Here is a 25815-nt window from a genome sequence, read left to right as displayed (position 1 = left end):
AGTGCCCCGGATAAGAAGGGAATTCCTGGAGAGACAGAAGGGGGAAGGAGGCTTGGCCTTACCAAATTTTTTGCACTATTATTGGGCTGCAAATATACATAAATTGTTGTATTGGATCTCACAGATGGATGATGATGAAACACCTATATGGGTACATATGGAAAGATATGCGTCGAGCCCAGTGTCCTTGCGTTCTCTGGTTTGTGCCCCTCTACCCTTAAGCAAACACCTCTATACAAACAACCCTGTTGTGCAACACTCTATTAAAATCTGGGTCCAATTTAGAACACATTTTAGAAAGAGAGACGCTCTCCTATCTGCTCCTGTTTATGGAAATCACCTGTTTTCCCCAGCCCTTGGAGGAGTAGCATTTGGGCTGGTTTAGAGCTGGGGTTGCATGTGTGAAAAATCTCTCATCTCTCATCTCTCCGACTGCCTCAGAGTGGGTGGTTAGATGAGCTACTGGACATAGATCCATCTCTTACAGGGACAGTTTCTTTGCTATATGGGAATATCCAGAAGGTGGCTTCCCCATCTCTTGATAGTATAAAAAGGAAATGGGAGGAGGATTTAGAGCTGGACATATCAGAGGCTGACTGGAGATGGGCAATAGATTTAATAGACACGTCCTCTATATGTATTAGGCACGGGTTAATACAATTTAAAGTGGTACACAGACTCCATTTAACAAGAGATAAACTGGCAAGAATTTATCATGGGGCGGATCCATCATGCCCAAGATGTAAACAAGGGCCAGCTACCACAGGCCACATGTTTTGGTACTGCCCCCAGCTGACAGAGTTCTGGGCCAAAGTTTTTAGGACCCTATCATCCGTTTACAATATAGACGTAAAGCCCAGTGCTCTAACGGCCATTTTTGGTGTGACACCAGATGAAACACGATTAACAATCTCTCAGAGGAAAGTGATAGCGTTCTCTTCACTGGTAGCCAGAAGATTGATTTTACTGAATTGGGTAAAAGCTACGCCACCATCTCACAAACGGTGGAGGGAGGAAATAATGGCACACCTCAAATTGGAACATCTTAGGTTTACTCTGCAGGGCAATACTGAAGGATTTGGTAAGGTATGGCAGCCTTTTATCAATTATTTTGCACAGGAGTCATCTGCTCCAACATAACTACATATTGGCAGCAGCACCCCCCCCCCACCCCCACCCATTATTGTCGGAATTAGCATCATTATATGGTCTGGAATACATGGCTGGCAGGGGGTGATGTCTTATGTCTTTGTGTTGTATGTCTCGTTATTGTTTTGTTTTTGTTTGAAATTATTTCTGCAGTTGTGGTTATTGTACTGTTTATCTTTCTTTGTGAAAGTGATTTTTTGTTGTGCAAGGATAAAAAAAACAATAAAAACACTTTGATTATTATTATAATAATATAAAAATACTATGATATGGAATTTTGGTCATACCGCCCAGCTCTAATCCCCGGGGAGTTTTTTGTGCATCATGTTTCTCAGGTTTAGCCCCATATGTGTTTATTGCACATTACTGGATACAGACCAACAAATGTAAACAGTAAAGATGCAACTGGGTCATTAAAATTATTACATGTGTATTTTTTTTTCTTCCTTTTTTCATTTTTTTTCTTTGGCGGCCCTCAGTCCAATGTTGCTTCATAAATTGTCCCTCAGCTATCGAAACTTTGAGAACCCCTGCTTTAAGGAAATATTTTATCTTCTCCAGTTTTAAATACATCATTGTATCTGAAAGCCACACAGATGCCTTTGGAGGGTTTCCTCATTTCCATTCCATGAGTATTCTCCTACATGCTGTAAGGGTTGAAAAAGCGATCGCATTCTCTCTACTGCAGCGTCTCTTCTTTGAACGCTAAACATGGCTATTATTGGGTTGGAAGTCCAAGTGGAAAGCCTCATTTAAAATGTCAAATATTGATGTCCAGAATTCCTTCAGCTTAGAACATGTGTGTTTAAATAGTCAGAGCTTCTATTCATAAATCAAACCAAACTTTATTTATATAGCACCTTTCATACAGTATACTGTAACACAAAGTGCTTTACAACAATAAAATAAGACCCCCAGACACACACACCAAAAATATACTGTATACCAAGCACACCCACACCCGCACCCATACACACTTCTACTTCAATTAAAAACAAAATAAAAAAAGGATAACAAAGATCCGGTAGTAAGTAAATAAATAAATAAAAGCATTCCTAAAATCTGATGGGTTCAAACCACATAATAAAATGATAAAAACACAGATCGGCTAGAGCTAAATAGTTAAGAATGTATCATAATGAAGTAAAAGCCTGGGTAAAAAGGTAGGTCTTAAGTTTACTTTTAAAAAAGGTTAAAACATTTAAAGCTGTAAATGTACTTTTGTTCATGTTTTTGGTGCTCCTGTTTTAAATGTACTCTGCTGTCATAAAAACAAGTGTTTGTTAATATGTAGAAAATGTCCTCTGTTTAAAGTCAGTTAACCTTAAAGGCTGTTTGGACACAATAATGTTCATCTGATCATTGAAACTCATCTGATTGATTATCAATCATTTCATCTGTTATTCTTTATTCAGATTGTGGGGCTGCAGTCTGTCAGAGATCAGCTGTGCTTCTCTGGCCTCAGCTCTGAAGTCCAACCCCTCCCATCTGACAGAGCTGGACTTGAGAGGAAACGACCTGCAGGATTCAGGAGTGAAGCAGCTGCTGGATCTTGAGCAGAGTCCAGACTGCAGCCTGCAGACTGTGAGGTCAGTAGAGGGGTGGAGACAGTCTGTGCTGCTTTCAGCTGTTTTGTACTAAACACAGTCAGTATCACAGATCCAGTGTTTCCTGTGAAGCTGCTGCCTTCTGATTGGCTGCTTTCCTCAGTGATGCTGTGAGAATGGTGACCTCCATGTCTCTCTGTCAGAGACAGATGAGACGTCCATTAGCAGTGGAGACAGTCTGTCTCCACTGTGAGTGAAACCTGCAGAGGAAACAGACTTGATGCTAAAAGTCCGCAGCTCTGTGAGCTCGGAGCTCAGTGTGTTCACTCCAACACGTTAACATGAGAGCTGAAAGTAGCTGATGCACTGCTGCTCTGAACTGGACTGAAGTCCTGCTGCTCTGAACAGGACTGAAGTCCTGCTGCTCTGAGCAGGACTGAAGTCCTGCTGCTCTTTATACTGGATGATGCTGCTGATGGAGGGAGTCTCTGTCAGCACTCACTCACCTCCACACTCATTCTCTCTGCAGGTGGAGGTGGTGAAGAAGACGGAGTGTGCCCTGATGATCCACACAGGGAGATCTTCATCATCATCATCATCATCATCCTCCCTGAAGAGCAGCTTCAGAGTCCGTCCTCGTTGAAGAGACGTTCAGAACTAGAAGGAGGTCTTCAGGTGTCTTCTGCTGTGATCCTGCTTCCATCTTGAACTCTGTCAGTCTGCCATGGTGGTTCTCTCACGGTCTCTTTGGGTTTGGACTCACCTGATCAGCTGCTGGTTCTATCTATCTATTGATTGATCATGAAGCTAACATCTGTGATCAGTTCAATAAATCCTGAAAATGAACAATTTATCAAAACTGTAAATGACCCCAAAGTAATATGTACATGATTACAGGCATTTATAGCTTTTATTTTGATATTTCCTGTTGAGCCGGACCTTTATTTTGATAGACCTGACGGCATAAAGGGTTAAAAAGATCCAGACCAGGAATAAAGCCTCAGTCCAAGGGGCCATCAAGGTGTGTTGTGTGTCACAGTGTAGAGGATGTGTTGTGTTGAGCTGCACTCTGAGTAAGGTGTTGATGAATATGGCTGATGTTTAATGTGACACATGGTTTAGTTGTTGACTTTGTGCTCAGCTCTGACTTTGGTTCATGTCCTGTGAGGAATCATTAAAAGTCTGTAAAACATCAGTTCTGGCTGACGTCTTTGGACCGGATGCTGCAGAAACACTGACAGAGTCTGAACTGTAGAACCATCAGCTGTGTTCATGTCCACACACGTTGCAGCGTTGCAACATGTTTGTGCTTGTTGTGTGTCTGTTTGTGTCCACTGCTGTGCTCTGACTGTGGGGCTGCAGACGGAGCAGAGAATCACATCAGCTGCTCCCATCATGGTCTGAATGTGGACAAACTGTCTCCAGGCTGTCCTCCTCTTCCAGCTGGATGCTCCTTCCACACCTCCTCTGTTGTGTTGTTGTTGTTGTTGTGGGCTGGTTGTTTGTGTTGTGTAGCAGTGAGCCTCCAGTCTAAGTGTGTAAAGTCACATGAAGGCTTGTTGGACAGACACACCTCTTCATGCTTTGTCTTTGTAGGACAGATAAAGACAGATGTAGTTCAGACATTTCACCAGTAGATGTCAGCATGTCTCTCTGTAACTCTGTAACTATGTGGGTGGGTCTGGGTAAAAAACTTAAAAAAAACTTAAAAACAATAGCACTAAATGTTAAGTTAAGTTAAGTTTTTTAAGTTTTTTACCCAGACCCACCCACATAGGTCTGCAACCACATATAATCCATGTTTCCCCACCAAACAGAACTGATGAAGCTGCTTGGATGAGCAGCGAAACGTCTTCAAGAAAACTCTACAAGTCCAGACGCCTTGCTTCAATCTTCTTTACGTATGATGACCTGGATGACTGAGAATATTCATCAACGTTCAGGTCCTGACTCTCTCCAGACGCCCCTAAAAGGAGACTTCCTCACTCACAGTGTTGGAGGACGAAGCTTAAAGACTCCTTTAATAACCACAAGTCTGTTTGTTTTTAGCCTCACAATGACCAAACAGAGAAGTGTCGTTTTGTTCTGCTGCTGATCAGCTGAAATCCTGTGAGAGGAGCTTCATGGCAGCCCTGTGTGTGAACGTGCTGACAGTCACCATGTTTCTGAGCATCTTCTTTCTTCCAGCACCATCCCTGCACCATTTAACTACAAATCATTCAAACACATACTTCTTCAGAACTGAGAACGGACCCTTCAAATCCACAGCTGTCTGTGATCCTCTTCAAATAACAGCTCAAGGTGAGACTTTGTTTGTTTTTCTGAATCTATAATATTATTGTTGACAATTAAAAGTGAAAAGAGTCTCTGGTCTTTGGTCTCCATGAATGTAACCTTCACTGTGAAATGAAATATCTGCTGTAGGATTATCAACAGTATCAGTCAGAGCTGAAGAAAGCAGTGAGTCAGCACAGAGTTAGTAACACTGCTGACATACTGACAGTATACATGAGGCTGTCTGTATGTTCTGCCTGCTGCTGTCACACTCAGTGCACTTCATTCTGTAAATTCAATATAAGTCTATGTGTAGAACAAAACAATATAAACTGTGTTTCTGAGTCTGACTGTGTCCTCTGTGAACTGACAGATTCATTCATATCTTAGCTGGTGATCTGAAGGAGAAGCAGTCTGTCTCTATAACCTGCTCAGCTCTCACTCCCTGTCCACACTCCCCTCCTCACCTGGAAACTCCACAAAGACTCCGACAGTGAAACAGAAAAGAACACAGATGGAACCTTTACAACTAAACTGCAGCAGACCGTCACTCTGTCACACACATAATGGATACAACATCAGCTGCTCTGCCACATATCCTGTGAATGGAGGACAATACAAGACAGCAGAGTCACAGCAGACTCTCAGTGTTTCATGTACAAGTGATCCTGTCAGCACATCATGGTTCAGCTGTTGGTGATGAAGAAAGTTCATGTCTGTCACATTTTCCTCGGATGCTCCTAGAGACACCTCAGCATCCATCAGTCCATCAGGTTTGCTGTCAGCAGGTATCTGAATGAAGCTGACCTGCTCCAGCAGAGCCGAGCCTCCCATCAGCAGCTTCACCTGGTTCAAGACCACCACAGATGGACCCAAGAAAGTCCACGAAGGACACATGTACAGCTTCAGTGTGACAGATGGAGCAGATTATTACTGTGTGGCTGTAAATGCTCTTGGTAATCAGACATCATGGGTCCATGTGCATGCTTCAGGTAAATAACTGAACAGAATCTGCTTTTCTGTGTTGTATGTTTTAATATTTGTAACTTTTTAACATCCTGCAAAATAGATTTTAAATTGTCCACAGATAACCTCAGTCTATAGACGTCTTATATGATGTTTAAAATGTGCTGGATCTATATTTGTTTCCTGTTCTGAACAGTTCTCCTCTATAGAGAAGTTAACCCTGCTGTACTGTTACACCTGCTCATACTGTGAATGTCTACATGACAGTGAGGATCACAGGATTACTGATGCTCTGCAGTGCAGTCGTCATCTTTAAGTGAGTGAGACAAACATTTCTATGATCTGATACTTTCAGCTTTTAAATGTCAGCATTTGATGTCTTTAACATTTTGATCTTTTTCTTTCAGTTGGGTTAGATCAAGGTTCCAAAACCAAGCAGAGAAGGTGAACTGCTGAGCTGGTTGTTCCTCAAACTGTGAAAGGAGAAAGGAGCTCTGACTCACTAACTCCTCTCTGTGTGTCGCTTCATTCCCACAGACAGACCACGTCAACAGTGGGATTGAGATTCAAGCAGTGTGAGCCTGATGGTGGAATTATTGTGGAATGATTGATTATTTCATGTTCTTTGCTTCTACCTGCAGCTGTTTGTGCAGTGAAATGTGATATTTTGTTGGATGGCAGCATCATTCAGACACATGTTCAGTCTTTTTGCTTTGTTAGTTTCTGTCCGGAGTCAAACAGGGTTGATGTTTCTTTTAAACTTCAAATCAACACAGCATCAACGATGTGTGTGTGTTTGGACCGTTTATAATCTTATTCATTATTGTGAATATGCTGTAATTTGTTAATATGTTCAGATGACTGCTGGATTAATGTTGAGATTAACAAACTGTTGACAGAATTATTTCATGTTTTAGAGATCAAGTTAAAATAAATAAATAAATATTTGACTTACTTCCAGTTACTGCTGAAGGATGATGATGATGATGATGAAGCCTCAGTGTGCAGAACAAAGAACAAAATGCTGAGGAATGTAAACCTTTATCTGGATAAAACTGATGTGTACCTTTGAACTAAAGGGAAGAAAATCAGTCACACAGACGTTCATTTTTTTAGATGCTTAAAGTGTGAAGAAAAAACATTTTATGGTCATTATGAACCTACCGTTTGTGTCACTGCTTTAATATGTTCAGAGATGTGCTTGCGTTACACAGAATTATTTCATTCATAGTGATCATATGTGCAACAGCTGGGGCCTGTGGTGTGTGGTGAGGAACTTCATCGCCCTCTAGGGGCTCTCACACACAATCCTGCTGCTCTGTGCTCTCTCTCTCTCTCTCTTCCTCCTCTATTTTTTCCCTCAGGTGTTTGATGCGGGGGAGTGTCTGCTGGGCAGAGCCTGGGTTGAGTAGACTCACCTGTTGCCAATCATTACCTCATGCAGTAGGACCACTGAGCCTTTGATGCTGAACCTCCTCTCATGTTGGACCTGAACTTACCTCTGTGTTTGGATCTCCTCTTGGGTCAACCTGTGACTCTAAATCACCCATAGGTGTGGGTGTGAGAGTGAGCGGTTGTCAGTCTGTGTGTGTTAATCCTGTGATTGGTGACCTGTCCAGGATGGACCCCCCTCTCACCTGTAGAAAGCTGGGATAGGCTCCACCCCCTGTGACCCTGCACTGCAGGACTAAGTGAGTTCAGAAGCGGCAACCTTTGGGGCTCAGACTTGAAGCCCATGCGTAAGTGTCAAAACTTGTAATTCACGCCGCAGCCACTGGGGGTTGGCTCCAGAAGCAAGTAATTTCCCATAGACTCCCATGTTAAAATGGCCGACTTCACAGCAGAAAAGAACATGTTTACAGCCTGGTACAAAAAACCACTCTGGTCTCAGATGATAGGTTCTCTTCTAGTGTCAATTGTACGGGAGGTGAATTTTTTTTACAACTCACTCGTTTCAATTGTATTCCGACTTAAAATTACGCATAATTATGGGCGTTGCCACTTGAGCGACAGACAGTTGACGTATCACAGTGCGGGCTTCCACGATCGCCCGCCCCCCTAAACCCTGCTCGTGCTCCCCCTCTTTGTCCATATTTGGAGTTTTGGCGGACGAGACGCTGCCAACATGGCAGCGGTCAGCGCGTCCTGGAGCCTCCCACCGAGCTTCAAAACGGCTCTTCAGAAACAAACAGGTGACGTCACGGAAGCTCTGTCCAGCTAGTTTTTACTGTCTTGTTGGATGGACTTGTTGGTTCTCTGGATCAGTCTGTCCACTTCCTATTGCTGCCATGGATGATGATGATGATGATCACATTGTTATAAATAACTGCTCTGATCAGCAGACACTAGAAGACAGTGAGCATGTAAACCAGTTCCCTAAAAGTGGACTTCCTCATTCATGATGACGCTGCTTTCTTGAAACAGGCTCTCTTTTGTTTGCGATCACTGAACGTAAAAGTTGGTGTCTTGTTGTAGGTCTGCTGCTGATCATGTGACTTTATGAGCCAGATTACAGTTATGCCCCAACACCTCAGTTTCTTAATCTCTGCTCACTCAAATAATCTCTTGAACACATTTTCCAAACCATGAGTGCATCAAAGCCCAAAAGGCAGTTCAATCCAGCTGATAAAGAGTTAGGTCAATGTAAATGTGGTTTCTGAGGTGTCTTTAAGTGTCAAAACTTGTAGTTCACACTGTAGCCGCTGGGGGCTGTCTGCAGGAGCCAGTCATTTCCCATAGACTCCCATGTTAAAATGCTAGATTCCCTGTAACTGGAAAGAGGAAGGAGAGATGGAACTGAAAGTGTTTGTGTTCAGTCTGCAGTGTGAGTCCACAGAGCAGCAGACAGAGAACTGAAGCTGAAGCTCGGTGAGTTTAAACTGCGTCAGTTTCTTTGAATTGTTGTTATTATGATCAGCACCAGTGTTCAGTGAGTGTGGACAGCAGACGGTGATCGTGCTGATTGTTTGTAGTGAGCACTTCTTGTGGACAAAGACTTACTTGTGACTTGTAATACAGAGACTTGGTCCCAGCTCTGGCACTTCCTGTATGTGTACAAGCCTTCAAAGTGCGACCTCATGATCCTTCAGACTTTTTTGATCAGGAGGTGTCAGAAAAGTTCCCACAGACCAGTTTGTGGTGGACAAACATTCACAGTGACGTCTCTGTCTCTTCTTGATTGTTTGATGTTTCTCTTCCTGACACTGTGAAGCAGAATTCACCAAAAGTTGTTGTTCACCCACTAACAGGATCTGGATCAGACCTTCTGTCTGATCCAGATCTCAGACAGTTTCCAGTCTTGGACTCTCTGACAGAGGTGTCTGAGAGGAAGATGTTGTCCAAAATAAAGACTATAAAGGACTGTCCCTCTCACCCTCTCCACAACGTGCTGACTAGCTACAGACAGACTCCAACTCCCATGATGCACCACAGAGAGACACAGGAAGTCATTCCAGCCTGTCGCAATCAAACCACTGAACTCTGATCTGTAACAGTCACACAGACATTGTTCATACCTACTTGTTCTTATTGTGGTCAAACAAACAAGAATTGATCAACAGTTTATTGATTCTTTTCTTCTTTGTTCTCTTTGTTTAAACTCCACCCTGCAGCAAACATTCATGGGTAATGTAGTCACTGCACTGACACATGAACTCACACTGTGTTCAAAATCACTCTCTAATGACTATATATGGCACTATATAGAGCCTCCGCCATTTTGTAGTACTGTCCGAATTCTGACGTCACCTTCTTATAAATATAATGATCATTTAAAGAATGTAGCATGACCAACAACAACAGAGATTGTTTAGCCGGCAGAGATCGGCTTGTTTAATTTGCGACGTAATGACGTAATTAGCGGTGACTGAAAATGACGGAGGTAGTGTCCGAAATGTCCAAAAATGCTTTCACAATGAGTTCACTATATGGAGCCCTACATTGAACTCCCCATATGGGGAGTAGGGAGTGAGCGATTTTGAACACAGACCTGCTGCAGTCTGAGCAGGTCTGAGTTCTATCAGAGTCCCCTCAGAGGATTCACTGTTCTCTGAAAGTGTCCCAGAGTCCTCAGAGACCTTCCTGAACATCTGCATGAGAACATGTCCCGTCTTCTGATCTCTCTTTAAATGTGAGCTCTGAAACCTAGTGCAGGTGAACAAGGCTCCTATGACCCCCCTCTGGTTTATGGTGACCCTGTTTGTTGTTCACAGGTTAGAAACCAGCTCACACTGTTACAGTCTAGGGGTGGGCGATACTGAAGATTTCAGTATCGATCCGATACCAAGTAAATACAGGGCCAGTATCGCCGATACCAATACCGATACCGATACTTTTACATTGAAATTTCATGATCATAAATAATTTTTTTTGCCTTCTTTTTTGCCTTTAAATAGATTATCGTGATTGGCAGAATAATAATACACAACAAACATTTGTTAATAAATCAAGCTGCAAACAAAAGTGCAGAACTGTATAAGTTTGAAATTTTAAACTTCACAATCATGTCAGCGATGCTCCTTGTGATAACGATCCATGTCTTATCACAGCACTCAGAAAGACAGCATTAATTCATGCTGCAGATTACTCAATCTAAACCTTCACTTTTTTAAATCATCTACCTGTGTTTTGCGGTAAAGCCTTTGTCAGTGACCACTGTCTCTGGTTCGTGTTTGGGGATCTACCTCTTCCTCCTCCCTCTGTTTACTCTGCAGCTCGAGGTCTTTGGGCTCTGCTGCATTATGTTAGTGTAAATTAGTTGTGTTTCCACAGTGGCAGGTCGCTTTCCTGCACACCTCACAAGTAGCAGTTTCTTCTTCTCGTCTGTCGCTGTGAAATAACTCCAAACAGCGCTCCTCTTCCTCTCTGCCATCTCCATGATGCTAGCTGTACAGCCAATCAGGAGCTCCGTCTGCTCCGGCAGAGTGGAGAAGGAGGGGGAGGGGCGGAGTGTGCCTGCGCACTGAGCAGAGTGAGAGAGCAGCGCTGTTTGCACCGCGAGTAAATACAAGTAAAGTTGCTGAAGGTATAGAAGAAAAACTTCCACAGAAATATCGATCTCATCACGCTAGTATCGAGTAATTACTGATCCTAACTTTGGTATCGATACTATCGATATTTAGATCGATTCGCCCACCCCTATTACAGTCTCTGAGTGATCCTGGTTCAGGTCTCAGACTGACTGAAGATGGATGGTGGTGTGGAAGAAGAGGAGGGCAGAGCAGGATCACCAGGATCCATCTGTGAGTCTCTGAAGAGTGACTGGTCCAAAGAAGAACCTCTAACCTTCAGTGCTGAACCTGGACCCTTCAATCCAAAGTAAGACCCTGCTGCTGACTCCTGTATGTGTCTCATGTGAATCACTTCTGTCCCTGATGTTACAGAGGTTCAGTCAAAGTTTAAAGAAGAGGACTGTTATTGAACCATCTGATCATCAGATGATCAGTCCTTCATGTGTTTAGAGAGACTTCACTGATTGATCCAGGTGAACAGAAACATTTGTGTTTGCAGACACAGAGGACAAGGATCCACCTGTGAGTCTCTGAAGGTGTACTGGTCCAAAGGCAAACCTCCAGACTTCAGTGCTGAACCTCGACCATCAGATCCAAGGTGAGAGACCTGCTGCTGAGTCCTCTATGTGTCTCATGTGAATCACTTCTGTCCGGTTTGTTGACATGACCCAAAAACCTGCATGTTGTTTAAAGATCTTGTATTAACGGTAAGAGCTCTCACTCCTTCGATCATTCACACCACTACATACACACACAAACACGCAGTGACACGAGTAATCAGGGGAGAGTGAGACATCAGTGTTATAAAAGATCTTTGGAGCACCATGAGGATAGACTCTAGATAGATAGATAGACAGATTGATAGATAGACAGACAGACAGACAGACAGATAGATGCTGGATGTTGTCATTATGCAAGGCACGATGACATTTCAGCAGCTCTTGGCCTAAGGCACACATTTGGACACATGGAATGAAAAAAAGAGACATGCTTAAAATATACCTAAATAAATATACAATAGAATAAAGAAGAGTGAAACTAACAGAGCAAATTACATTTTGTGACCAGTATGAATGTGGGTGGAAGATGCATGGGGAAGTGGGGTAATGGACCTCACAGCTCTGGGGAGGAAGCTTTGTCTCAGTCTGTTGATGTGAGTTTTGATGCTCCTGTACCGCTTTCCAGAGGGAAGAGGCACAAACAGTTGGTGTTCTGGGTGGGTAGGGTCTGTAGCTATACTAAAGCTGAAGTCAAGTCCACAAATAACATCCTGATGTAGGTTTTAGGATGCTCCAGGTGAGTCAGGGTGGTGTGCAGTGCCAATGAGACTGCATCCTCTGTCGATCGGTTTAACATTAGATGTGAAAAAATATAAGAGGTATTTACTATATGCAATATCTAATAAAATACACTACAAGAAGGTACGAGGTATATGCAATATGTACAGATGTATCATCTATATAGTGGTACAATAAAAACATTTTCTGAATGTAACATCATCAAACTGCACCCGGGTAACGAGACATTTTCAACATGTAATTAGTAGAAAGTGCAAATATCTGCAGGAAAATGCAACAAAGACGTAAAAAGTAGAAAAATAGTATAAATTCTACTTAGTAAAGTAACTAAGTATTTGTACCTTATTACTTGACACCACTGAAGAAGATAAACCTGTCTACAGTCTCTGTTTGAAGCATGTAAAAAATGTGCTGAACCAGGACCCTTCAATCCAAAGTAAGAGAGTTTCTAAAGTGTCCTGATGGACGGTGATGATGTTACTGGCGCAGTCTGTCTTCATTCATGTCCACATGATGATCCTGATGAACTCAAAGTATTCATTGATCTGATTTGGTCTCAGCTGCAGCAGGGAGGCTATCAATGTGGACTCTGTGTGTTCACAGAAACCTGCAGGAAGATCTCAGTGGTTAAAGACAGCAGCTCATTCATGTTCATGACTTCCTGTTTCTCTGAGAGCATCTGAGCTGCTCAACACTTTCTGATATTTTTGACAACAAACAACCAGAAATAATTTTGCTGATGAAGACATGTCTCCACAGAAAGAGGAAGAGGAGCGACGTCTGTGAGGACGAGCAGCTGCCAAGATCAAAACGAAGACATGGACAAGGTAAGACTGGACATGTGTCTGCTGAGGGACTGTTTTCTGAAACTGGACTTGTGGTTGTGTTGTACAGACATTAAAGATGTCTCCTTGTCTTTCAGCAGATGTTGGTTTGCAGCAGGTTTTAGAGGAACATAAGGTCAGTCTGAGGAGGAGATGTGAACATGTGACTGAAGGAACTGATGAAACAGGAAGTGGAGCCCTCCTCAACAGGGTCTACACTGAGCTCTACATCACAGAGGGACAGAGCGGAGAGGTCCAGACACAACATGAGGTCAGGCAGCTGGAGACAGCTTCTAAGATGGAGACCCTCCATGAGACTCCAATCAGGTGCCAGGACATCTTCAAAGCCTCAGCTGACCAACAGACAGCCATCAGAGTGGTTCTGACGAATGGTGTCGCTGGCGTTGGAAAAACCTTCTCAGTCCAGAAGTTCAGTCTGGACTGGGCCGAGGGCTCAGAGAACCAAGATGTCAGTGTAGTAGTTCTGCTTTCCTTCAGGGAGCTGAACTTGATCAGAGATGAGCAGCACAGTCTTCTGACGCTGCTCCATGTCTTCCATCCAACATTACAGAAGGTCACAGCAGAACAGCTCGCTGTCTGTAAACTTTTGTTCATCTTTGATGGCCTGGATGAAAGCAGACTTTCTCTGGACTTCAGCAGCAGTCGGCAGCTGTCTGATGTCACGCAGAAGTCATTGGTCCACGTGCTGCTCACAAACCTCATCCAGGGGAACCTGCTTCCCTCGGCTCTGGTCTGGATAACTTCCCGCCCTGCAGCAGCCAATCAGATCCCTCCTGCGTGTGTGGACAGGCTGACAGAAGTACGAGGCTTCACTGATGCCCAGAAGGAGGAGTACTTCAGGAGGAGGTTCAGTGATGAAGAGCTGTCCAGCAGAATCCTCTCCCACATCCAGACCTCCAGGAGCCTCCACATCATGTGTGCAGTCCCAGTCTTCTGCTGGATCACTGCTACAGTTCTGGAGCACATGTTGACTACAGAGCCGAGAGGAGAGCTCCCCAAGACCCTGACTGACATGTACTCACACTTCCTGCTGGTCCAGACCTTCAGGAAGAAGCACAAGTACCGTGAGGGACATGAGACCAGTCCTCAGGAGCTTACGGAGGCTGACAGCAAAGTTCTTCTGAAGCTGGGGAGGCTGGCCTTTGAACATCTGGAGAAAGGAAACATCATGTTCTACCAAGAAGACCTGGAGCAGTGTGGTCTGGATGTCACAGAGGCCTCAGTGTTCTCAGGAGTTTGTACACAGATATTCAGAAGAGAGAGTGTGATCTTCCAGAAAACAGTCTACTGCTTTGTTCATCTGAGTGTTCAGGAGTTTCTGGCTGCAGTCTACATGTTCCACTGTTACACCAACAGTAACACCGAGCTGCTGAGAGGGTTCCTGGGAGAAGACTACTGGATCTCATCACTGGAAAATGTTGATAAACATGATGAAGATGAGGATGATGAAAATGAAGAAGAAGAAGAAGAAGAAGAAAAGGTTGAGGAAGACTATGGTGCTGATGATTTTAATAAAGATCAAGATTACCATGAGTCTGTTGAAGACGACGAACAGCATTTTGATGAAGATGATTCTGATAAGGATGATGATTACTGTAATTCTGAGCATCATGATTCTGATGAAGATGACGAACAGCAACTTGATGAAGATGATCCTGATAAAGACGAGGATAATAACTACAAGGATGCTGATGATCATGACATCAAAGAATTTGACACTACTAATACATATGATGAGTCTTCACTGAAGGACATCCTGAAGAGAGTCACGGAGAAATCCCTCCAAAGTAAAAATGGCCACCTGGACCTCTTTGTTCGCTTCCTTCATGGCCTCTCTCTGCAGTCCAACCAGAGAATCTTAGGAGGTCTGCTGGGTCAGACAGACACCAGCTCAGAAACCATCCAGACAGTCATCAACAACCTGAAGGAGATGAACACTGGTAAAATCTCTCCTGACAGAAGCATCAACATCTTCCACTGTCTGATGGAGATGAAGGACCTCTCAGTCCATCAGGAGATCCAAGAGTTCCTGCAGTCAGAGAGCAGATCAGAGAAGAGACTCTCTGAGATCCACTGTTCAGCTCTGGCCTACATGTTGCAGATTTCAGAGGAGGTTCTGGAAGAGCTGGACCTGGAGAAGTACAATACAACAGACCAGGGAAGACAGAGACTGATTCCAGCTGTGAGGAACTGCAGGAAGGCTCGGTGAGTCCAGATGTGATGATGACACAAACACAGTCAGATCAGACGAGCGGAGCCACTGATGTGCAGAGCAACATGTCCAACAGGACGTGTCCAGCTGTCTTTAGCTGAAGTCCATAAAAAGTGTCCTCTTTCATAATAACATGTTTTCTGATGTTTCTGTCATCACAGACTTTCTAACTGTGGACTCTCTGAGACTCACTGTGAAGTATTGGCCTCAACTCTGAAGTCAAACCCCTCCCATCTGACAGAACTGGACCTTAGCTGGAACAACCTGAAATATTCAGAAGTGAAGCAGCTGTGTTCTGGGCTGCAGAGTCCGCACTGCAGATTGCAGACTCTGAGGTCAGCAGCATGTTATTGATCTGTGTTGACATGAACAGGTGTGAATGTTGCTGACATGTTGATGAGGACACACACATGTAGATCTGATCATTTAAACTGATAACATCTGATTGATTATCAATCCTTTCATCTGTTATTCTTTATTCAGATTGAGACGCTGCAGTCTGTCAAAGATCAGCTGTGCTTCTCTGGTCTCAGCTCTGAAGTCCAACCCCTCCCATCTGACAGAGCTGGACCTGAGTGACAACAACCTGCAGGATTCAGGAGTGAAGCAGCTGTGTGATTTTCTGCAGAGTCCAGATTGCAGACTGCAGACTCTGAGGTCAGTTCTCTGTCTGATACTGTTATATGTCTAAATTAAATAATCACAGAGCTTCTATTCATAAAGCTGTAAATGTACTTTTTTATGTTTTTGGTGCTCCTGTTTTAAATGTACTCTGCTGTCATAAAAACAAGTGTTTGTTAATATGTAAAAAATGTCCTCTATTTTTAAATTCAGTTAACCTTAAAGGCTGTTTAGACACAATAATGTTCATCTGATCATTTAAACTCATCTGATTGATTATCAATCATTTCATCTGTTATTCTTTGTTCAGATTGAACGACTGCAGGTTGTCAAAGATCAGCTGTGCTTCTCTGGTCTCAGCTCTGAAGTCCAACCCCTCCCATCTGACACATTTGGACCTGAGTGAGAACAATCTGCAGGATTCAGGAGTGAAGCAGCTGTGTGGTTTTCTGCAGAGTCCAGATTGCAGACTGCAGACTCTGGGGTCAGTTCTCTATCCGATACTGTCATATTCAAAAATTCAAGGTTCAAGATTCAAAGCATTTATTGTCATATGCACAGTAAGGAAACTCCCTGTACACTGAAATTCTTACTTTGCTGCTCACACTGAAAGCCATAAAGGTTTAAAAGGAAGAGAAAAATAAATAAATAAATAAAATAAAATAAAATAAAATATATGTACACATAAAAATATAACCTGTGGAGCTAAATACATATAAATGTGCTTGTGTGCTACATTAACCGTTGTGCAAATTGAGCAGAGAATGAATAATTGTGCAAAACTGTCAGGAGGTAACAGCAGTAACAGCAGGGTACATGTGCAGTTATTTGATTGGATATTAAGGTGCCGATATAGAACACTAAATAAATAAACAATATTGCAGTTACTGTTACTGCATGTAAACAGTCAGTATATATACAGTCAGTATGTGTGAGGTACCGTCCATTGTTACAGACTCCCGTCAGCTGTTGAGGAGTCTGATGGCGTTCCTGAGTCTAGTGGTCCTGCACTTCACACTCCTGTACCTCCGACCTGAGGGGAGGAGAGTGAATAGACCTTGTTGGGGGTGGGTGGGGTCCTTGATGATGGAGGCATGTGCTCTGCAGAGAGGGCAGAGAAGTCCTGGTGATCTTAGACGCAGTCTTCAAAACTCTCTGCAGGCGTTTGTGGTCCATGGCGGTAGAGGTACCGTACCACACGGTGATCCAGCTGGTCAGCATGGACTCAGCGACACAGCTGTAAAAGCTGCTCAGATATACAATATGGAGGTGTGAACGTCAGCTCGTTTACACATGCTCTGAGGGTTTGTCCAGGGATGTTGTCTGGTCCTGCCGCTCTGCGGGGGTTGATCCTCCTCAGGGCTTTGTTCACCTGGGCTGATGAGACGACTGGTGGGGGTGAGGGGGGTGCAGTGGTCCAAATATCCGTGGGCCTCCTCTGTGTGTGTGTGTGTGTGGGGGGGGGGGGGGGGGGGGGTGGAAGTCTTAAAGTGTGCGTAAAATGTGGTAAGGTCATCATGCAGGCTGTCTGCGGTGCTGGTGGTTGTGGAGCGGCTTGCGCCAACAACATCAACGAGCAAGTAGACACTGTTTCAACTTTCATCTCTTTCTGTGTCGATCATCCCATCAAAAACTGTCAGAATCTACCCCAACAATAAACCCTGGATCACCAAAGAGCTCACGTAGATCTTGAACAAAACAAAGAGGGTGTTCTTCACGGCCTCTGAACTGGAAAAGAAAGAGGACAACAAGGAGTTCAAGGGGGCCATTAAGGATGCCAAGCTGAAGTCTAAAAACAAAGTGGACCAGAAATTCACAGGTGGGAACCTACGCACAGCTTGGCAGGGCCTCAAAACCATGGCCTCCGCTAACAGTGCTACCACTCCCAGCTCCATCCAGGTGGAGGGACACAACACCACATCCCTCCTTGATGAACTCAACTCCTTTTACACCAGGTTCAAAACAGACAACACCACCCAACTTGATATTATAACATCTTCACTCAACCCTGAAGGCTCTGCTGTCATAAAAACAAATGTTTGTTAATATGTAGAAAATGTCCTCTGTTTTTAGTCAGTTAACCTTAAAGGCTGTTTTGACACAATAATGTTCATCTGATCATTTAAACTCATCTGATTGATTATCAGTCATGTCATCTGATATTTTTTATTCAGATTGATGAGCTGCAGTCTGTCAAAGATCAGCTGTGCTTTTCTGGTCTCAGCTCTGAAGTCCAACCCCTTCCATCTGACACATCTGGACCTGAGTAGTAACAACCTGCAGGATTCAGGAGTGAAGCAGCTGTGTGGTTTTCTGCAGAGTCCAGATTGCAGACTGCAGACTTTGAAGTCAGTTCTCCATCTGATTGTTGTTTATTGGGGTTTATGTTGTGTTTTGTGCTTATGGTTCACTGCTTTGTGGGAGGGTCTCATTTTGTTTCAGGTTGGTGGGGACTGGTTTCCTGCCGGCTGAAGGCCGGCACACATGCACCTTGTTTCCGCTCTCCACTCCTCTTAAGCCTAGATTGTCTGCCTTTTGTGGTAACTCTCTCTCTAGTGACTGGTGACCAGTGTTTTTCTTTGTTTAACCTTCAGGAACTAACCTGGGAATCTGTGTGCTCCTCCAGCCAGTCAAGTCTGCCAGCCAATCCATACCACACTGCCTCCTACCCTAACTAACGCTAAACCTGTTGGACTTACCTTTATGTTGATCATTTTATGAAACAATCTTCAAACCTTTAACTCTCTGAGTCCTGTTACCAAAACTTAACAGTGATACTCACAGAGCTGGTATTCATAAAGCTGTAAAATGTACTTTTGTTCATGTTTTTGGTGCTCCTGTTTTAAATGTACTCTGCTGTCATAAAAACAAGCGTTTGTTAATATGTAGAAAATATCCTTTGTTTTTAAAGTCAGTTAACCTTAAATGCTGTTTGGACACAATAATGTTCATCTGATCATTTAAACTCATCTGATTGATGATCAATCATTTCATCTGTTATTCTTTATTCAGATTGGGGGACTGCAGTCTGTCAGAGATCAGCTGTGCTTCTCTGGTCTCAGCTCTGAAGTCCAACCCCTCCCATCTGAGAGAACTGGACTTTAGTCGCAACAACAGCCTGCAGGATTCAGGAGTGAAGCAGCTGTGTGGTTTTCTGCAGAGTCCAGACTGCAGCCTGCAGACAGTGAGGTCAGTTCTCTGTCTAATACTGTTATATGTCTAATTTAAATCCTCACATAGCTTCTATTCATAAAGCTGTAAATGTACTTTTGTTCATGTTTTTGGTGCTCCTGTTTTAAATGTACTCTGCTGTCATAAAAACAAGTGTTTGTTAATATGTAGAAAATGTCCTCTGTTTTTAAAGTCAGTTAACCTTAAAGGCTGTTTGGACACAATATGTTCATCTGATCAATTAAACTCATCTGATTGATTATCAATCATTTCATCTGTTATTCTTTGTTCAGATTGATGAGTTGCAGTCTGTCAAAGATCAGCTGTGCTTCTCTGGCCTCAGCTCTGAAGTCCAATCCCTCCCATCTGACAGAGTTGGACCTGAGTCTGAACAGCCTGCAGGATTCAGGAGTGAAGCAGCTGTGTGGTTTTCTGCAGAGTCCAGGTTGCAGACTGCAGACTCTGAGGTCAGTTTTCTGTCTGATACTGTTATATGTCTAATTTAAATACTCACAGAGCTTCTATTCATCCATCCATCTTCAACCGCTTATCTGGGGCCAGGTTGTGGGGGCAGCAGTCTAAGCAGGGACATCCAGACTTTCCTCTCACCGGACACTTTCTCCAGTGATGTGAAGGAGCAGCGGCTTTACTCTGAGTTCCTCTCGGCTGACCGAGCTTCTCACCCTGTCATCCCCTTTTGGGATGATTGTATTCACAATCTCATTCTTTTCGGTCACTACCCAAATCTCATCACCATAGATGAGGGTAGGAAAGTAGATTGACCGATAAACCTTCTTCACCACGATAGACTGGTACAGCGTCCGCATTACTGCGGAAGCTGCACCAATCCGCTTGTCAATCTCCCGCTCCATTTTCCCCTCACTTGTGACAGAGACCCAGAGTGTCAGGTTTGCACTGGGGAGATGACCCCAGGAGCAGTACACAGAGAAGTACAGGCAGAGAGGTGAGTAGAGGAAACAATGTCGGTACACAGAAGGCAATCCAATCGGGCAACCCTACAGAGGGCTTGACCAGAAGAGTGACATAGTCCAGGCAAAGATTCGGTAACAGAATCACAGTCCCCGGGGCAGAGGTACAGGCAAAGGAAAGGACAGACTCACCAACAGTAGAAACCAATCCAACACAGAGAGACCGAATCCAAAACACAGTCCAAACCAGGGAATCAGACCGACAGGGCAAAGGTACCAACAAGGTAATACACGGGAGAGTAATCCAAAAGAATGCTGGAATGCTCAGGAAATCCACAAAGATGATCTGGCAAGGTGGGGAAGAAATGCATCAATCATGGGGAAAACGGTGTGGTTCCTGCCCGTTGGCGGAAACAGCAGGGAACCGGAAGTGACCGCTACTTCTGGTTGGGTCCACATTCCGGGGGATCCCTTAGACCGAGATACACAAACTCCTCCACTTGGGGCAGGAGCTCTCCTCCCACCCAGAGAGGACAAGCCACCTTTTTCTAGTCGAGAACCATTGCCTCAGACTTGGAGGCTTGGTGCTGATTCTCATCCCAGACGCTTCACACTCTGCTGCAAACCGTCCCAGTGCACACTTCTGTACTTTTGTTCATGTTTTTGGTGCTCCTGTTTTAAATGTACTCCGCTGTCATAAAAACAAGTAGAAAATGTCCTCTGTTTTTAAAGTCAGTTATCCCTAAAGGCTGTTTGGACACAATAACATTCATCTGATCATTTCAACTAATCTGATTGATTATAGAATAGAATAGAAATTCTTTACTCATCCTAAACTGGGAAATTTCACTGAAATTATCAATCATTTCATCTGTTTTTCTATTCTTTATTCAGTTTGATGAGCTGCAGTGTGTCAAAGATCAGCTGTGCTTCTCTGGCCTCAGCTCTGAAGTCCAACCCCTTCCATCTGACACATCTGGACCTGGGTCTGAACAACCTGCAGGATTCAGGAGTGAAGCAGCTGTGTGGTTTTCTGCAGAGTCCAGATTGCAGACTGCAGACTCTGAGGTCAGTTTTCTGTCTGATACTGTTATATGTCTAATATAAATACTCACAGAGCTTCTATTCTTAAAGCTGTAAATGTACTTTTGTTCATGTTCTTGGTGCTCCTGTTTTAAATGTACTTTGAGTTTGAGTTTATTGGAACAATGTACAATGACATTAGGTGTGAAAGAGCAGAGATGCTTTACCAGATTTTTTCTCACAAGCTAATTTCTGTCAGGAATGCGGAGTACGGACCTCTCTTGGGACTCATTATAATTGCCAATCACTTCTGGGTTACCTGTAAGCTTTGTTTGCCCCCTGCAGGCTCCTGCCATTAGAGGTTAGCACGCCCCTTTTTTCCCCATGACTTCCTGTGAACTTTGGTTCACAGGAAGTCATGGGGAAAAAAGGAGTTTTCTCTTGGATTTCTCAGTTAATGACCACCTTTGTTTTGGTTCTTTTTGTGATTCTCTGTCGTCTCCCTATTGGTAACTTTGCCCAGGCGAACTGATTAGCTGTTACTGAACTCTTCGCTCAGCTACGCAACAGCGTTAGCCCTTTTGGCTTTGTTTGCTTGAGAACTTACCTTGACTTCTGACCCTGGGTTGGACTACATCTCTGCATGGTCATACTTTCCTCTACCATCGCCTCAATTGACTGTTTTACTGTGTATTGACCCTATTTTGGACTGACGGGTTTTCTTTCTGTGAATCATCCTGCATATTGAATCCATCGCTCTCACAGCCTGACAATTTCCATTTGTAGTGCCATTACAAAAACCACATCATACATCAAATATTATACATATAATTATGAGGCAAAATTAAAAACATCTGTGTATATATACATGAAAAACAGGTAAGTGCAATCACATATCCCAAGGGTTAAATATAGTTTAGCAAATACTGGGTTGTAAAAACATATTTCTAAATAATGTCAGCACATCAGAAAATAGTTATTTATTCCACCAGCTAATGGCCTTATACGAAAAGGCCGACTGGTCAAAGGCTGTTTTTGTCAGGACCCAGGCATAGGACTCACAAAGCAGGATGAAGAAGTCATAAAAACTAGTTTTTGTTAATATGTAGAAAATGTCCTCTGTTTTTAAAGCCAGTTAACCTTAAAGGCTGTTTGGACACAATGTTTGGACACTGATCATTTAAACTCATCTGATTGATTATCAATCATTTAATTTGTTATTCTTTATTCAGATTGAGTGGCTGCAGTGTGTCAAAGATCAGCTGTGCTTCTCTGGCCTCAGCTCTGAAGTCCAACCCCTCCCACCTGACAGAGTTGGACCTGAGCTACAACAACCTGCAGCATTCAGGAGTGAAGCAGTTGCTGGATTTTGTGGAGAGTCCAGACTGCAGCCTGCAGACATTGAGGTCAGTAGAGGGGTGGAGTTTACATTCCTCATACGATCTTTATATGTGTAAGACAGGTAACGTAACTTGGGCTCCCCCTGGGCTCAGTCCTCAGAAGACATGACATATCCTTCCATCGCTATGCAGATGACTGTCAAATCTATATTCCCCTCAAACAGAAGGATGGACTGTCTATGAAATCACTTCACATGTGTCTGAAGGACATTAAATCTTGGATGGCACTGAACATGCTACAGCTTAATGACTCCAAGATGGAGGTGATTTTTGGAGTGGCCCCTGCAGAGCTGGAAGACTTGAAACTGTACTGCAAACCAGAGATTGTGAACCTGGGTTTTAAAATGCATCCTGACTTACAGCTTGAAAGCCAAATTTGATCTGTTGTTAGATCAAGCTTCTTTCACCTACAGCAGCTAGCTAAGATAAAGCACTTTTTAACTAAACAGCACTTTGAAAGTGTTTGTTTTAATATATTCTTTCATTTACTGTTTTTAGTTTATTCTATTGCATTTTTTAGATGATTGTAGCACTTTGTCAACCTGGTTGTTGTTAAAGTGCTTTATAAATAAAGTTGCAGTTGCAGTAACTTCCTGTTCTTTTCGCCGTTTGCGCAATGCAACGGTACATTTCGCCAAAAGTCGGATGGACACTACTTTTCAAGATGCATTGTGGGATACATTGAGGGCCCTATATGGGGTCTATAATTTCTCCCTAAGAATTTGAACAGCACTACAAAATGGTGGAGGCACTAAATTGGACCATATATAGTGATTAGGGAGTGATTTCAAACACAGATCCATTGTTTCCTGTGAAGCTGCTGCCTTCTGATTGACTGCTTTTCTCTGTGATGCTGTGAGAGGAGAACGGACACAGACTGCAGAGACGATGTTGTTATTGTTGTTGTTTTGAGGACATAAATCTGGGTCCAGCTGACAGCCTGACAGGATGGACAGAGACAGTGGTCCTCATCCATCAGACTGTTTGTTGGCTAATGTCAAGTCTGTCTGCAGGTCCAACACTCACTGACCTCCACACTCATTCTCTCTGCAGGTGGAGGACATAAAGAGGACGGAGTATGTCATGATGATCAGGGACATTCAGAACTTGAAGGAGGTCTTCAGGTGTCTTCTGCTGTGATCCTGCTTCCATCTTGAACTCTGTCAGTCTGTCATGGTGGTTCTCTCAGGTCTCTTTGGGGTTTGGACTCATTTGATCAGCTGCTGGTTCTATCTATCTATTGATTGATCATGAAGCTAACATCTGTGATCAGTTCAATAAATCCTGAAAATGAACAATTTATCAACATTTCTGAAAGAAACCCCAAAGTAATATGTACATGATTACAGGCATTTACAGCTTTTATTTTGATATTTCCTGCTGAGCCGGACCTTTATTTTGATAGAACTGACGGCATAAAGGGTTGAAAAGAACCAGACCAGGAGTAAAGCCTCAGTCCAAGGTGCCATCAAGGTGTGTTGTGTGTCACAGTGTAGAGGATGTGTTGTGTTGAGCTGCACTCTGAGTAAGGTGTTGATGAATATGGCTGATGTTTAATGTGACACATGATTTAGTTGTTGACTTTGTGCTCAGCTCTGACTTTGGTTCATGTCCTGTGAGGAATCATTAAAAGTCTGTAAACCATCAGTTCTAGCTGACATCTTTGGACCGGATGCTGCAGAAACACTGACAGAGTCTGAACTGTAGAACCATCAGCTGTGTTCATGTCCACACACGTTGCAGCGCTGCAGCATGTTTGTGCTTGTTGTGTGTCTGTTTGTGTCCACTGCTGTGCTCTGAATGTGGGGCTGCAGACGGAGCAGAGACTCACATCAGCTGCTCCCATCATGGTCTGAATGTGGACAAATTGTCTCCAGGCTGTCCTCCTTTTCCAGCTGGATGCTCCTTCCACACCTCCTCTGTTGTGTTGTTGTTGTTGTGGGCTGGTTGTTTGTGTTGTGTAGCAGTGAGCCTCCAGTATAAGCGTGTAAAGTCACATGAAGGCTTGTTGGACAGACACACCTCTTCATGCTTTGTCTTTATAGGACAGATAAAGACAGATGTAGTTCAGACATGTCACCACTAGATGGCAGCATCTCTCTCTGTAACTGTTGTGTGTCTGCTTCAGTGTGAGTTCGTCACTTTATCACAGCACACAGGCTCCACAGGGCGGCGCTGCAGAGCTGAGAGTTGTTTTACTTCCTCTGACATCACGTCATCCTGTTCATGCTTCTGCAACAGTTCATGTGAAGGTCAGCACTGCAGGCTCTGACCAGCAGGGGGCAGACCACCTTCCTGTGTGAGTGTCCAAACCAAACTGAGAGGACACAGAAGCTGTGTTTCATTTCAGGGTCTGCATCCTTCGGAGTGTGCATTTTAAGGCCACTTACGTCACAAAGCTGCGCGAAGGCTGTCCCAATTCGCCAAAAGTCGAAGGGTCCTTCAAATGCGTCCTCCAAATGCGTCCTCCTTTTGCCTGAATTTGGAGGATGCATCGCTACCATCCTTCGTGGCCTTAAATATCCCACAATGCTTTGCTGACCTACTTTTTGTCCAATAGTACAATGACGGACCAAGCCAGCGGCAGCGGCAGGAGTGCCGAATTCACATTTAAATGTAAGTAAAGAGCAGTAGTTCGAGAGTTTTAAAATGCTAGTAGTGATAGCGGCATTAAAAAAATGAGTTTTATATTTACAAACATGACGTCCTGTTGATACGAGGCGCTGTAAACTAAACGTTTTGATTGGATGTTGTTTCTGGACTGTTTACTGTAGTATAGTATAAAGTATAGTTCAGGTGAGGAGCAATATTATCGTTATTATATCAAACGGTCATTCTGCCTGTTGTCATTTTGTTGTAGGAGGAGCAGAGGGAAACAGAAGAAACCTGACAATTGATAATGGAGGAGATGAGGCTGGAGAGGGAGAGAGAGAAAGAACGGACAGACCTCAGCTCATACAGAGGATGGTGGACAGCAGTGATTTTTATGTTCTGTGTTATTTAAATGGTCACTTATTAAATTGTATATTAAATCGTTCTTGTCTTTGTGTTCTTAAACTCTTCTAACCTTGTTACATTATATGTTTTCACCTATTTATAATTGAAGTAAACTTTTGAACAACTTCTCAGTGACCACAGTAAATCATTTATTGTTCTGTTATGTACAATATTTACAAAGACACAGTTTGAACATTTCTAACTATTTACCAGTGGGCATTATGAAAATGTACAGTTTATTATTTATAAAGATCAGCAGAAAATACTAATCACAAAGAACATATATATAAATGTTTGGCTGAGCAGGAGTCCTTGGTGCTGCTGGACTGGATGATGCCACGGTGAAGACCTTGGAGTCCTCTGGCTGTGAGTGG

At 43.4% G+C, this 25815-nt stretch overlaps 1 protein-coding gene across 5 annotated transcripts in view; it reads left to right on the top strand.

The window, feature by feature from the left end:
- LOC114452823 (NLR family CARD domain-containing protein 3-like) overlaps positions 1-25815 on the top strand; it is a 1046161-nt gene that overhangs the window by 975932 nt on the left and 44414 nt on the right. The window contains exons 21-28 of one of the 5 annotated variants that reach the window (XM_028432277.1): positions 2565-2621; positions 16289-16405; positions 18096-18269; positions 18934-19110; positions 19386-19559; positions 20916-21089; positions 22277-22450; positions 23498-24088. The exons of the other annotated variants lie outside the window; for them this stretch is intronic. Coding sequence (XP_028288078.1) covers positions 2565-2621; positions 16289-16405; positions 18096-18269; positions 18934-19110; positions 19386-19559; positions 20916-21089; positions 22277-22450; positions 23498-23510 — 1060 coding nt within the window. The 3' untranslated portion in view covers positions 23511-24088. Of the gene's footprint in view, positions 1-2564; positions 2622-16288; positions 16406-18095; positions 18270-18933; positions 19111-19385; positions 19560-20915; positions 21090-22276; positions 22451-23497; positions 24089-25815 lie in introns of those variants that run through there. 5 annotated transcript variants of the gene reach the window in all.

This window comes from Parambassis ranga, chromosome 20 (assembly GCF_900634625.1).
Source record: "Parambassis ranga chromosome 20, fParRan2.1, whole genome shotgun sequence".
NCBI lineage: Eukaryota > Metazoa > Chordata > Actinopteri > Ambassidae > Parambassis > Parambassis ranga.
This window is presented reverse-complemented; position numbering and strand designations above follow the sequence as displayed.